Raw genomic sequence first — 16152 nt, 5'->3', positions numbered from 1 at the left:
CAAATTAATTCGTTTATCAAATTCAGTTTCCTAGTTCTGAGGTTCTGCATAGACCTGCCCATAGGACCTGCCTCTCAATATTGGTAATCCAATCAAAAGACGTGCACGCACTACGCCTGCTAGCTGGCTCCTGTGTAACACTGGAGCCAGCCAGCAGGCGTACAATAGCCAACTCTAAAGCTGATTGGTTGACACTACATTTTAATTTCCATTCACTTTAAGCTACAAGCGCCCGCACTGTTGATTCTGAAGGCCTGAGGGCAGATTTTAGACCCCTGGCAAAACATGATGGCTGAATATGATTGGATAAAAGATCTAACATAAAGACCAGCCCTCCAAATCTCAACCTGGGGCTGGAAGCAGTGCAACCAAGAGGAAAGCTATGAAATKAAGAGTATAACTCTTACTCTGGGGAATAATTTAATACATATTTGTGGGGAAATATATTTTAAAAATATATATATTCTGATGATGTTTAGGGCAGCAGAGAAGGCCTTGCTGGTCCTGACGGCCCACCACTGCATACTACTGTACTTAAATAGTATTCTTCAGTAGGCAAATCAGCCCACTTGTACAATGTTACAATAAAGCTACAGAAAGGTCTCGGTAACAAAGTCAGTGTTGTGTGAGGTGAGCTCATTCTTCATCCTGACCTGTTGGACCAGCCCGGGGTGCAGAGCCAGTTCTGTACACAGACACCCTGTGGAACCGGTTTTTAACAACCAATGAGACAGACTGAGTAACAGCACCAAAGAGGAGGAATAGTAATAACATCAACCCAACCTCTCACTCTCACACACACACACACACACACACACACACACACACTGACTAACTGGTGGCCCTGAACTCAAGGACAGTTTTAATTTATTTTGTTTCTGGGCATTTAGGTTGGGGTTGAAGCATCGCTATTTTCGGTCTTCCTCTGTTGGTCCCCTAGTTTGATTTTCTAGACGGGGCACCTCAAAGCAACACCCAGGCCCTCAGGTGTCAAAATTGTCAGTTGAAACCAGCAATTGAAACCAATAGAAGCCAGACTTGTTTTTGTGTGTGATTTACGTAGAGCGGGTGAAAATGTGCTTTGGTGATGGAATTTCACTTCATTATGTTATAAAATAAATTTTACCAAGACAAATATGATTCTTCATGTTCTGAATCGTTCAGTGGGGTCTTTCTCTAACATGTCATTAACATTATATCCAAGAAGTCGGATTTCGTAACATAATACATCCGATAATAAGTACTGGGCTCTGTTGCCCCGAACTGAATGAATTGTTAAAGGCTTTGACAATAAAAAGTGCTCCGTTGACATTTCAGAGAGACGCTTGTTTTTGTGAGAAATCTTTTAAAACTGTTGCATTAATATGAAAAGCTTATGAAAATGTTTAGTGTCACGTCTCACAATCGATATCTATCTCACCTCTATGTAGTTTTATGTCCTCTGGATTTGAGAAGAAAGACAAGTTCAACGGTGAGCCTGTCAGTTAGTCTAAATTCTCGCACAGCATCTGTGCTAGCTGATGCAATGCTATTTTCCAGATTTATTACCACTTTTTTTTCTCTGGCCTCCATTGATTTAGTCACCCTAATTTTGGCCAGGGTAGTAACTACAATAACTTTTGAATGGATTATGATCGAGACAAGGTTGGGACCATTCATTTTCTTAGAGGAGTATCTACACAATTAACATGATTTTACTCATTGGTCTAAATATGTGTTTTTGATTGGACACCCTACATAAGGTGTTTGCTCTGTTAAATGTTTTGGTGTGTGTAAGAATCAAATGTTTTCTTCACATACACAGTTTACAGCGGGTGAAAAAGGTGCAGTGAAATGCTTATGTGATAGCTCCCTCAACAATGCAGTACATTAATCAATAATAGCGATGAAAAGAGTCAAAATAACAAGTAGTAGAAGTAATAGACAAATTGGTATGCATAGTAATAATGGGCTGTATTTACAAATATAAAGTGGGTAGTGGAATCAATAGTATATAAAATAACAGCAGCAGTGTGAGTTCTGAGTGGGGGTGTGTTTTGTTTATGGGTGTTTGTGTGTAAGGGTTGGATGTGTGAGTAGTCGGTGCAAATCATCTCTAAGGTGCATATAGGCTGTCTGCAAAAAGTGTCTACGCTGCAGGTCTATGCAGGGAGACGGCTTGTCTTTTCAGCAGTCAGATTGCTAGTGATAAAGAGGTGTGAGCGAGAGCGCGAGAGTGTGTCTGTCGCACCAGTCTCGGCATGCTTTCTGTTGATTCTGTGAAAGCTAAAAAGTGCCCTGTCTTAACAGATCTGTCATTCCGTAAAAGGGAAACCAACTGATATTGTTGCACCTCCCTCTCTGTATACCCTGTCGTTCACTGTCTTTTCTCTTTCCAACCCCTCTCTCACTTTCTTCTGCTCTCGCTCTCACAGGTGGACCAGACTCTTCAGCCTGATAGACAGCCTCTGGCCACCAGTGATGCCCTTCAAAGTACTTGGAGAAAACCAGAGCTGTCAAGGTGTAGGTTATTCAATATTCCGTTGTGAATCATACCCTGCCTTTTCCCGCATTTGAAACTCAATTACGTGAACAATGTATATACAGTATTTCCATTTGATATTGAGAACCCATCTTATTATGGTTAATTTATGTTAGAATAAGAAACTGGCTATGATTAATGTCTGCACGTAGTGGATTATAATCTTGATTCCGTGTGTTTTGTTTGTAGGACAGCATACACAAAGGCCCAGCCCCAAGCTTCTGTTACCTGCTGTCATGCCAAGAGGGCTCTGTGGAGCCTGTAGAGGGACAGCCTTTATCCTCTCTATACCTGCCTCCTACAGAACAAACCCTCAGAGACATACTGCAGGTAACTAGTGACACACAGAGAGAGAGAGCGAGAACTGAATTCTAACTCTCTGTTTACCTCCCCAACTATTCCTCCCCATAATTCGAGTTGTTGAGACCAGATGACACATTTTTCCTTCACTCAGCCAGTGGCAATTGATCAAATATGAATTGTTGTAACGGCCTGTCATATCTATTTCAGTGTGAGCTCAACAGCCATCGTTGTAGCTTTGCCGCCACTGTCATCTACAAGAGAACGCAGGTACTTTCAAATGCTTCCTTGGATTTCAATGAGAATGTATAGTGTGACTGAGAAACTGTTATCTGTGATATCTATCTTATTAGAGACGGGTAGATGTAACACAACATAGTTAAAGAGTTGACAGGAACATGATCACATCCTGCTGTGGTGGACAGTGGGGAATCAAGTTGAACTTGCTGTGTTGACAAGACGAGGCAAACTGCCTTCACCATCTGTATGCATACTAACCTACATTATCTACCAGGTGTTGATTTACTGTTGATTTTTACTGTTGAACAGTGAAACCTTTACACTTTGACCACCGGGAGGGAGATAACAGGCCTGGAACAAAGCGAGTGGTGAAGTCCAACGCTTTCTGTCTATACCACTCTGTTTGTCATGTCAGTCATCAAATGGATGATTCTGAGCAACCAGACTGAGCCAGCAGAGACTCATGCTTTTTATTTGATACAGATACAGACAGAAAGGTGTTTATTCACTAAGACACTTAGAATTGTACTTTCCAAGTAAGCTCATAGTCTCTGACGCCATTTCTCTCTCTCGTTCTGTCACTCTCTCTCGCGTTGTCTCTCTCGCGTTGTCTCTCTCGCCTTGTCTCTCTAATAATCTACACTAACGACTGATCCCCTCTTTCTCTTTTTATTATCATCTTGGTTGATATGAATGATAGCCCCCACCATCTTTGTCTGTCCCCCCCATCTCTCTCCCCTCCAGTCTCAGAGTAGTGATCGGAGCCCAGGGGAGGTTTGGCTGGTGGTGACTGATCCCAGTTTGCAGGAGGAGCAGCAGTCCGGTGGGACACCATGCAGACGAACGCTGGCAGTGTGTGTGACCACTTCCTGTGTGCTCACTTCCTCTGTCGCCAAGGCAATAACCACCCCCAGCGCCTGCCGCTTGTCATTCAGGGACGCAGTCAGAGAGCATGGTACTGTTTTATTGCAATATCATGGCCTGCTCCCCAAATGGCACCCTATTCCCTATGTAGTGCACTTCATATGGAATAGGGTTCCATTTGGGATGCAGACCTGGTGTTTTTCATCTAGTCTGTCACTATATAGTGTATATTGCATTAGCCACTATGTATTGTATACTGTAGGACATCTGAAGTCACGTGGCTACTGCTTCCCCAAAACTATTAATAATGGAAGCACCTCCAATGTCAGGTCAAACTACTGTTTTATGACGCTATGCCATGATTTCTCTCCAGGTGGGATCCTGTGTGTGGAGCAGTCAGTTGTGCAGCTGCTGCCTCTGGTATCAGTGTGCTGCCCACATACCGAGAGCACGCTGGGCCCAGGGTCACTGTCATTGTCCCAGGCAAAGTCCTTACCTCAGCCCCTACCTCAAGCCCAGCCCCATGTCCTTCCTCAGGCCTTACCACAACCTGTGACGCTGGATCCCCTGGGTCCGGAAACACCACCCAACTCCCTCTGCACGTTCTCGGGTCAGTCACGCTCTCCTCCTTGATCAATTGTTTTTCAGGGTTAGCCCGGATAATTGTTTTATTAGACAGACGGACAAACGGTTTTGAGTGTTTTGTGGCTGTTGCCTGTTTGTATTTGTTACTTTGTGCGAGACAGAGAGGCCTTTTTGTGTTTAGTCAAAGGCATTGTGTTCTTCCACTCGCATTCACAGTTTCCCTCAAGCGGTTGAGCCACTGGTTGTGACAACCTTTCAAGGCCCACCAATGTAACTAGCTGTGGACTATCTATCTGTAATTAAGAGATGATACTGTTATCCTAACCTCAGTGACAATGGTATGAATCTGATTAAGGGATCCAATCAAACTACAGAGTATCCTTAAGATACTGGCACAAAATGCATTCACTGTCTGTCTACAGTCTATTTTATATGCATCGCAGGGAAAGTTGAGTAAGTCACGATAAGTTGCATCTGTTAGCACCCTGTGTCACAGGAGAGATCAAAGGTGAAACTGTGAACCCTTTGGAYTAGTTCAGGTCTCTCCCACTCGTCTTCCATGTTGGATCAGCTGGCTGAATAAAACAACAAACACCAATGCCTGATTCACACTATTCACGCCAACCCGAATGCTGTGCTGAACCCGTGCTTTGCTGGCTCAGATAGTGTATTTTCAAATGGTCATTTCCAGCATGGCTCCAGACGCTATGGTAGATGCATAACCAGGCCAGCATGGTACAGTTGTGCTTGGCTCTGTAGTGTAGAATAGGGTATTTCTTCTCAATTTCTATTCTTATTTTCAATGACTGCCTTGTTCAGGGGCAGAACGACAGAGTTGTACCTTGTCGGCTCGGGGATTTGATCTTGCAACCTTTCGGTTACTCGTCCAACGCTCTAACCACTAGGCTACCTGCCATATAATGTGTCTTTATCTGCACTCGTAAGCAAGTTCTAACTTATGGCAGTTTGCCTGGCTCTGTGTGAAGGCAGAATTTTCTTTTTATTGGTTGGTAATTATGTATATATTTTACATGAGCTGTGAGTTGGACATATCTCTGGTTGTTAACTATGATTGCGTCAGTTCTTTAAGGGAGTAAACAATTGCTATCCATTTTAACTCACAGATAAGAATATATGGGGCTGCAAACTTTTTTTCTCCCTTCTTTTGACCCTAAAATGTCATTCTTATCTTCTTACTGAGCTTGTTTTATCTTTCCTTTTTTAATCCTTACTACAGTGGCCTCAAGAATATTGATACAATTGTTACACTGCTCAGTCCCAGTTTCCACCCATGTTGCTTACCAGTTTAGTCAATGTGGTGCCCTATAAGGTTTGTTTCTCTGGCTAGTGCTGATGGTTGTGTTGGTGATGGCAGGTGTGATAGTTGGTGTGGATGAGGACACGGCCTACTCCTGGCCAGTCTGCAGCCTGTGTGGGAGCGACCTCTTGGAGATGACACCCCAAAAGCCGTAAGTCTTCAATTCACCTGCTGATGACCTATAGGGGATACGCCGAATTAACTGATTGAATCTTATTGGTTTACCAATAGAATAACTAAACATTTTCGCAAAGGGAACTTCTTTATTATGGTTGAAATGTGATGTCAATATCTGCATTATGTCTGTTGTCCCCAGTCAAGCATTCCTTTGTGTTGCTTGTGATTCACTGGTTGACCAACCAACCATGAACATGCAGCTTGAAGTGTTCATGAATTGTTCTACACTAAGAGACTTCACTGTGAAAGTAAAGGTGAGACAAGATTTTGAGTTTAGGTTGTGTGTTGGCAAATGTCTGTATTTTCAATGTGTAACATAGCAGTGCATAAGCATAAAGTAATATTAAAGGAAGGTTGATCTAATGTTAATCAAGATGTGGTCTCAAAACTTTTCACTTTTAGTGTCACTGTCAAATATAGTCTTAGATTGTATCATTAATGGTAACATGAAACTGTTGAAAACGCTATGACAGCTTATTATGTTATTATAAGGTATGTGCTGTAATGTAATATGGTATAATTTAATAAAACCGCTAATATGAAGAAGTCTAGTTTGACAGTCCAGTCCAGACCATTTATTCAACTAGTATGGTGACTATTCTCTCTACTGTTTTCTAGCTCCAGCAGAGTACCATCATGTCTGTGTTGAACTGTGCAGCCTCTGGCCATGAGGTGAGCTCTCTCTCTCTCTCACATGTTATGTAATACGCTGTACCTGCCTTTTTATGCAGACAGCACTTACCTCTCAGTTTAGTGCACTGATATAGCATTTTGATCCTCCTGTGTGTCAGACTGTCAGTATGTTTGCTGAAAGTGACATCATTGTCATCTGTCTAATAGCCCATAGTTAGACTGTGTTAAGAGATCTGTTTAGAACAATGGCTGGACTTACTCACACAGATCAATACTGTAAGAGGAGCCAGATGATACTAGTATCGCTAGAGTTGGATCTATATTTCCTTCTAATCTACAAACACTGGTATCACCCACATACCACCATCAGAGCCAAATATTTAAATATATGGCTCTGACCACCATATACAGTGCATTAGGAAAGTATTCAGACCCCTTCCCTTTTTCCACATTTTGTAACGTTACAGCCTTATTCTAAAACTGATTCGATAAATAAAAATCCTCATCAATCTACACAAAATACCCCATAATGACAAAGTGAAAACGGGTTTTTAGAAATGTTTGCAAATGTATTAAAAACTATAAACAGAAATACCTTATTTGCATACAGTACCAGTCCAAAGTTTAGACACACCCACTCAAGGGTTTTTCTTTATTTTTAACATTTTCTACGTTGTAGAATAATAGTGAGACATCAACTAAGACATATGGAATCATGTAGTAACCAAATAAGTGTTAAACAAATCAAAATATATGTAATATTTGAGATTCTTCAAAATAGCCACCCTTTGCCTTGATGACAGCTTTGCACACTCTCGGCATTCTCTCAACCAGCTTCATGAGGTAGTCATCTGGAATGCATTTCAATTAACAGGTGTGCCTGGTTAAAAGTTAATTTGTGCAATTTATTTCCTTCTTAATGCGTGAGCCAATCAGTTGTGTTGTGACAAGGTAGAGTTGGTATACAGAAGATAGCCCTATATGGTAAAGGACCAAGTCCATATTATGGCAATAACAGCTCAAATAAGCAAAGAGAAACGACAGCCCATTACTTTAAGACATGAAGGTCAGTAAATCCGGAACCTTTCAAGAACTTTGAAAGTTTCTTCAAGTACAGTCGCAAAAACCATCGAGCTATGATGAAACTGGCTCTCATGACGACCGCCACAGGAAAGGAAGACCTAGAGTTACCTCTGCTGCAGAGGATAAGTTCATTAGAGTTAACTGCACCTCAGACTTCATCCCAAATAAATACTTCAGAGTTCAAGTAACAGACACATCTCAACATCAACTGTTCAGAGGAGACTGTGTGAATTAGGCCTTCATGGCCGAATTGCTTCAAAGAAACCACTACTAAGGACACCAATAAGAAGAAGAGACTTGCTTGGGCCAAGAAACCCGAGCAATGGTCATTAAACCGGTGGAAATCTGTATTTTGGTCTGATGAGTCCAAATATCACCCCTACCTTGTCACAACACAACTGCTTGGCTCACGCATTAAGAAGGAAAGAAATTCCACAAATTAACTTAACCTCTCTAGGGTACGTGAGACGGTAGCGTCCCACCTCTTCAACAGCCAGTGAAACTGCAGGGCGCCAAATTCAAAACAACAGAAATCCCATAATTAAAATTCTTCAAACATACATGTATTTTACACCATTTTAAAGATACACTTGTTGTAAATCCAGCCACAGTGTCCAATTTCAAAAAGGCTTTACGTCGAAAGCAAACCAAACGATTATGTTAGGTGAGTGCCTATTCACAGAATAACACAGCCATTTTTCCAGCCAAAGAGAGGATTCACAAAAAGCAGAAATATAGATAAAATCAATCACTAACCTTTGATGATCTTCATCAGATGACACTCATAGGACTTCATGTTACACAATACATGTATGTTTTGTTCGGTAAAGTTCATATTTATATCCAAAAATCTGAGTTTACATTGGCGCCTTACGTTCAGAAGTTCCAAAACATCCTTTGATTTTGCAGAGAGCCACATCAATTTACAGGAATACTCATAATAAACATTGCTAAAAGATACAACTGTTATGCATGGAATTTTAGATGCACTTCTCCTTAATGCAACCGCTGTGTCAGATTTCAAAAAAGCTTTATGAAAAAAGCAAACCATGCAATAATCTGAGTCGGCGCTCAGAGCCCAATCAAGACACAAATATATCCCCCATATTATGCAGTCAACAGAAGTCAGAAGTAACATTATAAACATTCACTTACCTTTGATGATCTTCATCAGAATGCACTCCCAGAAATCCCAGTTCCACAATAAATGTTTGTTTGTTCGATAATGTCCATMATTTATGTCCAAATTCCTCCTTGTTGTTCTAGCGTTCAGTACACTTTCCAAACTCACGACGCGCGGGCAGGTCCAGCGGAAAGTACGGACGAAAAGTTTTTAAAATTATATTACAGTCCGTAAAAACATGACAAACGAAGTATTGAATCAATCTTTAGGATGTTTTTAACATAATTCTTCAATAATGTTCCAACCGGAGTATTCCATTGTCTTCAGAAGTGCGATGGAACAGAGCTCGCTCTCACGTGAACGCGCATGGTCAGGGCATGTTTAGGTCATGATAGACCTGACTCATTTCTCTCTCCTTCGGCCCCACTTCACAGTAGAAGCATCAGACCAGGTTCTAACGGCTGTTGACATCTAGTGGAAGCCTTAGAAAGTGCAACCGTACAAATATCTCACTGTATCTTCAATAGGAGTTGAAAATCGACCAACCTCAGATTTCCCACTTCCTGGTTGGATTTTTTCTCAGGTTTTTGCCTGCCATATGAGTTCTGTTATACTCACATACATCATTCAAACAGTTTTAGAAACTTCATAGTGTTTTCTATCCAAATATACGAATAATATGCATTTTCTAGCTTTTATGGCTTTGTAGCAGGCCGTTTACTCTGGGCATGCTTTTCATCCGGACGTGAAAATACTACCCCCTACCCCAAAGAAGTTAATTAACTTTTTGTTAAGCTGATTGAGAGAATGCCAAGAGTGTGCAAAGCTGTCATCAAGGCAAAGGGTGGCAACTTTGAAGAATCTCAAATATAAAATATATTTTGATTTGTTTAACACTTTTTTGGTTACTACATGATTCCATATGTGTTGTTTCATAGTTTTGATGTCTTCATGATTCCATATGTGTTACTTTATAATTGTGATGTCTTCACTACTATTCTACTATGTAGAAAATAGTAAAAATAAATCAACTAAATGAGTAGGTGTGTCTAAACCTTTGACTGGTACTGTAGAATTCAGACCCTTCGCTATATGACTTGAAATTGAGCTTAGTGTATCTTGTTTCCATTGATCATCCTTGATGTTTCTACAACTTGATTGGAGTCCACCTGTGTTAAATTAAATTGATTGGTCATGATTTGGAAAGGCACACACTTGTCTACATAAGGTCCCATAGTTGACAGTGCATGTCAGAGCAAAAACCAAGCCATGAGGTTGAAGGAATTGTCCATAGAACTCTGAGACAGGATTGTGTCAAGGCACAGATCTGGGGAAGGGTACCAAAACATTTCTGCAGCATTGAAGGTCCCAAGAACACAGTGGCCTCCATCATTCTTAAACGGAAGAAGTTCGGAACCACCAAGTCTCTTCCTAGAGCTGGCTGCCTGGCCAAACTGAGCAATCGGGGGAGAAGGGCCTTGGTCAGGGAGTTGACCAATAACCCGATGTTCACTCTGACAGAGCTCCAGAGTTCCTCTGTGGAGATGGTAGTACCTTCCAGAAGGAAAACCATCTCTGCAGCACTCCACCAATCAGGCCTTTATGGTAGAGTGGCCAGACGGAAGCCACTCCTCAGTAAAAGGCACATGACAGCCCGCTTGGAGTTTGCCAAAAGGCATCTAAAGGACTCTGACCATGCAAAACAAGATTCTCTGGTCTGATGAAACCAAGATTTAGCTCTTTGGCCTGAATGCCAAGCGTCACGTCTGGAGGAAACCTGGCGCCATCCCTACGGTGAAGCATGGTGGTGGCAGCATCATGCTGTGGGGATGTTTTTCAGTGGCAGGGACTGGAAGACTAGTCTGGATTGAGGGAAAGATGAATGGAGCAAAGTACAGAGCGATCCTTGATGAAAACCTGCTCCGGAGCGCTCAGGACCTCAGACTGGGGTGAAGGTTTGCCTTCCAACAAGACAACGACCCTTGGCACACAGTCAAGAAAACACAGGACTGGCTTCGGGACATGTTTCTGGATGTCCTTGAGTGGCCCAGCCAGAGCCCGGACATGAACCCGATCGAACATCTCTGAAGTGACCTGAAAATAGCTGTGTAACGGCGCTCCCCATCCAGCCTGACAGCGCTTGAGAGAATCTGCAGAGAAGAATGGGAGAAACTCCCCAAATACTGGTGTGTCAAGCTTGTAGCGTCATACCCAAGAAGACTCAAGGCTGTGATCTCTGCCAAAGGTGCCTTAAGAAAGTACTCAGTAAAGAGTCTGAACACTTATGTGATATTAGTTTATTTTTATTTTTTATAAATTAGCAAAAATGCCAACCTTTTAATTGTTTGTCATTATGGGGTATTGTGTGTAGATTGAGGGGGGGAAACTATTTAATCTATTTTAGAAAAAGGCTGTAACGTAACAAAATATGGAAAAAGTCTAGGGACCTGAATACTTTCTGAATGCACTGTATCATCCAGCATTCTAGAATGGATATTGTTGACAACCTGGCTTACATCCATTGTTGAGAATCAGGGCAAACCAACAATCCAGGTTAATTGAGATGGATCAGCACCACATAACTCAATAGAAAATATTTGTATTGGGTTTTGCACTGGATGTGTTCCCCCCCAATCTAATAACAATACTTTTTCATTATAAATTATATTATAGAGTGTAACCAACTTTTGTTCTCATTGAGCATGTCTAACTTGTATATACAGTTGAAGTCGGAAGTTTATATACACATAGGTTACGCTCTTCTTGACATTTATGTTGCCTATTTGTATAGCTTCACAGTGTTTATTGGATGTTATTTGGTAACATGTTTATTGTTAGCATGAGTGCTAGTTGTGACTCGGGTTACTGCAGTTGAAGTCGGAAGTTTACATACACTTAGGTTGGAGTCATTAAAACTAGTTGTTTTTCAAACACTCCACAAATGTCTTGTTAACAAACTATAGTTTTGGCCAGTCAGTTAGGACATTTACTTTGTGCATGACACAAGTAATTTTCCCAACAATTGTTTACAGACAGATTATTTCACTTACAATTCACTGTATCACAATTCCAGTGGGTCAGAAGTACATACACGAAGTTGACTGTGCCTTTATACAGCTTGGAAAAATCAAGAAAATTATGTCATGGCTTTAGAAGCTTATGATAGGCTAATTGACATAATTTGAGTTAATTGGAGTTGTAGATGTATTTCAAGGCCTACCTTCAAACTCAGTGCCTCTTTGCTTGACATCATGGGAAAATCAAAAGAAATCAGTCAAGTCAAAAATTGTAAACCTTCACAAGTCTGGTTCATCCTTGGGAGCAATTTCCAAACGCCTGAAGGTACCACTTTCATCTGTACAAACAATAGTACGCAAGTATAAACACCATGGGACCACGCAGCCGTCATACCGCTCAGGAAGGCGTTCTGTCTCCTAGAGATGAATGTACTTTGGTGCGAAAAGTGAAAATCAATCCCAGAACAACAGCAAGGGACCTTGTGAAGATTCTGGAGGAAACGGGTACAAAAGTATCTATATCCACAGTTAAACGAGTCCTACATCAACAAAACCTGAAAGGCTGCTCAGCAAGGAAGAAGCCACTGCTCCAAAACCGACATTAAAAAAGCCAGACTACGGTTTTCAACTGCACATGGGGACGAAGATCGTACTTTTTGGAGAAATGTCCTCTGGTCTGATGAAACAAAATTTGTATTGTTTGGCCATAATGACCATCTTTATGTTTGGAGGAAAAAGGGGGAGGCTTGCAAGCCAAAGAACACCATCCCAACCGTGAAGCATGGGGGTGGCAGCATCATGTTGTGGGGGTGCTTTGCTGCAGGAGAGACTGGTGCTCTTCACAAAATAGATGGCATCATGAGGCAGGAAAATGATGTAGATATATTGAAGCAACATCTCAAGACATCAGTCAGGAGGTTAAAGCTTGGTCGCAAATGGGTCTTCCAAATGGACAATGACCCCAAGCATACTTCCAAAGTTGTGGCAAAATGGCTTAAGGACAACAAAGTCAAGGTATTGGAGTGGCCATCACAAAGCCCTGACCTCAATCCCATAGAAAATKTGTGGGCAGAACTGAAAAAGYGTGTGCGAGCAAGGAGGCCTACAAACCTGACTCAGTTACACCAGCTCTGTCAGGAGGAATGGGCCAAAATTCACCAAACTTATTGTGGGAAGCTTGTGGAAGGCTACCTGAAACATTTGACCCAAGTTAAACAATTTAAAGGTAATGCTACCAAATACTAATTGAGTGTATGTAAACCTCTGACCCACTAGGAATGTGATGAAATAAATAAAAGCTGAAATAAATAATTCTCTCTATTATTCTGACATTTCACATTCTTAAAATAAAGTGGTGATCCTAACTGACCTACGACAGGGAATTTTTCTAGGATTAAATGTCAGGAATTGTGAAAAACTGAGTTTACATACACCTTAGCCAAATACATTTAAACTTCCTACTTAAACTGTAAGTCTTACTCGTAGACTAACCTATGCCTATAGATCCATGGTTAAGTTGATTGTTCATGTGCTGCAGTTCCCAGGTTACGAGGTGGAAAATGTGTTGGGGAAGGAGGTGGGCCCCCTCAGCGCTTATGTCCGCGTGGTCACCAGGAAACCTGCACCGTCGATCGGCCTGGAAGAGATCTGCCTCTGAGATCCCGTGAAATCAATCTGTAGGACTAGGAGGCCTCCTCAGCCCAGCCAGGCCCAGGCTCTGTACAGAGCATGAATAGTTAGGGTGGAAAAAATAGATCTGTTTGTGCGTTACTGATATGTTAGGACCCTGGAGCTGACAGCCCAAGGTTAGAACTGAAGGACCAGAGAGGAGTAACATATGTCAGACTATGTCACGTGGGTCCAAATGGTGACTGTAAAATATGCCTGTATGCTGTATATAGCCGCACGTTTCTTTCAAAGTGTTCCCTTGAATATCTACCTCCTAATCTCTCTCTGAAGATGAATGGTGCTTATACTGTGTCAATAAACCTTGTATTATATGTTAGTGTATTTGTTTACCTTTTTCTGTACTTTCTTCCACTAGCTGTGAAAATGTTATTCTCGAGAAGTGGCCCAACTCCAACTGAGGTAGATTCTTGGCCCCAGCAAATCCATATAAAACATACTTTAACCATGCCAAGTAATTTATAATCACATATGTACTAATATGTTCATCCCAAACACACTCATAGACAATGTTGATTTGTATGACTTTTCAGCACTTTTATTAGAGATTCCATAAGACAAATATTTAAAGTTTTTTTAATATAAACTATATAAAATTCAAACATGCTCTTGTTCTTACAAAGTTTGGAATTATAAAACATGTACCATATCTGGTATAACAACAACTAAATGAAGTAGTAAAATAATTTAATATAGAAAAAAAAATCCCCCAAAAAGATTATGGCAACAATATGGGAGGAAGCCTACGTTTCCAGTACATTTCCAGTGCCATAAATGTAAGCTTGTTTATAATGCATCTGTTACAGATGGTAAGTCTGTGTTGAGGTATGTATTTCAAAAGTTCAGTTAATTAGAAAGTAAGATTAATTGGTCACCGTCTAGCCCCACCCGTGGTCCCCAAAAACGAGGAGTTGTGATTGGGAAGCTGCTTGAAGAAATCTCTCAGGCCAGTGAGCTCACTGGTTAGTTGATCGATTGTTTTGTGTAATCTGTCATTCTCTGAACCCAGTTCAAGCATTTTTTGCTGCATTTCCACGTTGCGTTGCTTTGCTTTGTCCCTACTTTTCCTCACTGCAACGTTATTCCTCTCACGTCTCTGGCGGTACTCTTGGCTGTACCTGTCAAAATTCTTTTTCCCTTTCTCCTTGCCGACCTTCCGAGGAGAGGAGTGGGCTGATTGGCTTGAGAGAGGCTCTGGGGTTGATGGTGGCGTTGGTTGTCCCATGGGAAGGCTCACGGAGGTCTGCGCGCAGTTTTTGATCTGGGAAGGTAACGACGAGGACATGTCATTGTCGCTCCAGTCCGATTCCTGTTTGATCGGTGCACTGAAGACCCCCTTGTCAAATCCACCCTTGAGCTTCCTCTCGAACTCTTTTTGGCTTCCAACTGCGTATGCGTTGGTTGAACAGTTTGACAGCTGCTGCATATTGCTGGACGACGTAGTCGAGCTTGGCATGTAGAAGTCTGTCTTCTCTTGCTTCACAGTGTTGAATAAGTCAAGGAAAAGTTCATCGTTGCAGAGTTCCAGGTGTGGTACTGCTGTCATCGACTCTATGTAGGAGCTGAAGTCGATGGCACTCTCGTCGTCGTACATTGCAGGGGCTGTGTTCAGCTCGGCCATGGTTGTGTCCTCGCCCGTGCCATGATCACTTCTCCCGGGTTTGCAGACCCCCTGAAGACCCCTGCTCAGCTTATTGTCGTAGAAGTTTGTAGGCTCCATCGCCCAACTCATGTTGCATTGTGGAGACACGCACTGAGAATCCAGGCTGTATATATCACACATGAACTCTGCTTTCTGCCCTCGTGGGATCGGACGTCAATAGATTTCGTTACTTAGTAGCCAGGTAGTTGGAACAAGCTTGATACAATGTATCACGCTCACTCTGTATTACTGGAGCTTCTTCTTCCCTTTCCCCAACGTTGCTTCTTTTAAGTGGTGTTTAGGTTTATTCTAAAATAGTGGCGGTATATTAAGGTCTGTAACTTCTCTGAAGTCTCTGTATTTCGCGGAGTGTATTTTGTATCTTTCCTCTGCTTACGTCAAAGGTTTACCTCCCCCTTTGACAAGCCAGTAGAGTCTAGTTTGAATCACGTGGTCTCCTTAGCTCCCATTTGAGGAGAGAAGGGTGTGCGCACATGACACCCTCTTTCTATACTACGAGTGTATTGGGGGGATTCGATTATGCTGAACCGCGGGGCACCGGTGTATGTGAGGTCAACGAGCAAAAGCGATGAGGTAGCAGCGCCCTAACAGTAATCTGCGCCGCTCTGCCATGTCAACGATGCAGCATGGTGCATTGTCCAGAAACACCACTTTTCCATAAATATGTTTGAATTTTCAATCTAGTTTTCATTGGAAAGATAGTTAGTGTTTTTCTCAAAGCGGTCACTTGCATGTGAAAACATAGAATCCTACTCATTATGCCACATGCTTAATTACTTAACTTTAGTTTTGAGGCGACTACGCCGTGGGCTTTAAACGGCGAACCTGGCTCACGCCCGGGAGGAAGCCCGGTTCCAAAACGAATGCAATCAACTTTCACCCAGGGCAAAACACGCCAAGGCGCCCGGGCCAGGTGAATCGAATTCCCTAACTGACAAGCGC

General features: G+C 42.0%; 2 protein-coding genes across 2 annotated transcripts in view; one reads left to right on the top strand and one right to left on the bottom strand.

The window, feature by feature from the left end:
* Nucleotides 1-13866, top strand: part of spidr (scaffold protein involved in DNA repair) — a 72860-nt gene extending 58994 nt beyond the window's left edge. The window contains exons 12-20 of the mRNA XM_024009690.2: nt 2415-2502; nt 2711-2851; nt 3032-3091; nt 3806-4016; nt 4299-4535; nt 5886-5979; nt 6145-6259; nt 6624-6677; nt 13399-13866. Of these exons, the coding sequence (XP_023865458.1) occupies nt 2415-2502; nt 2711-2851; nt 3032-3091; nt 3806-4016; nt 4299-4535; nt 5886-5979; nt 6145-6259; nt 6624-6677; nt 13399-13518 (1120 nt within the window). The 3' untranslated portion in view covers nt 13519-13866. The remainder of the gene's footprint in view (nt 1-2414; nt 2503-2710; nt 2852-3031; nt 3092-3805; nt 4017-4298; nt 4536-5885; nt 5980-6144; nt 6260-6623; nt 6678-13398) is intronic.
* Nucleotides 13867-14059: 193 nt separating this feature from the next.
* On the bottom strand, nt 14060-15574 carry cebpd (CCAAT enhancer binding protein delta). Its single transcript, XM_024010280.1, has one exon. It carries the CDS (start codon nt 15328-15330, stop codon nt 14419-14421), a length of 912 nt encoding a protein of 303 aa, XP_023866048.1. The 5' UTR covers nt 15331-15574; the 3' UTR covers nt 14060-14418.
* Nucleotides 15575-16152: the final 578 nt, after the last annotated feature.

The sequence above is a fragment of the Salvelinus sp. IW2-2015 genome, linkage group LG19 (assembly GCF_002910315.2).
Source record: "Salvelinus sp. IW2-2015 linkage group LG19, ASM291031v2, whole genome shotgun sequence".
NCBI classification, from domain to species: Eukaryota; Metazoa; Chordata; class Actinopteri; order Salmoniformes; family Salmonidae; genus Salvelinus; species Salvelinus sp. IW2-2015.
The sequence above is the reverse complement of the archived record's forward strand: the minus strand, read 5'-3'. Positions and strand labels throughout refer to the sequence as shown.

Coding starts and splice junctions, on each gene's coding strand:
- cebpd (XM_024010280.1), bottom strand. CDS start 15,330: ATGTGTGATATATACAGCCTGGATTCTCAGTGCGTGTCTCCACAATGC.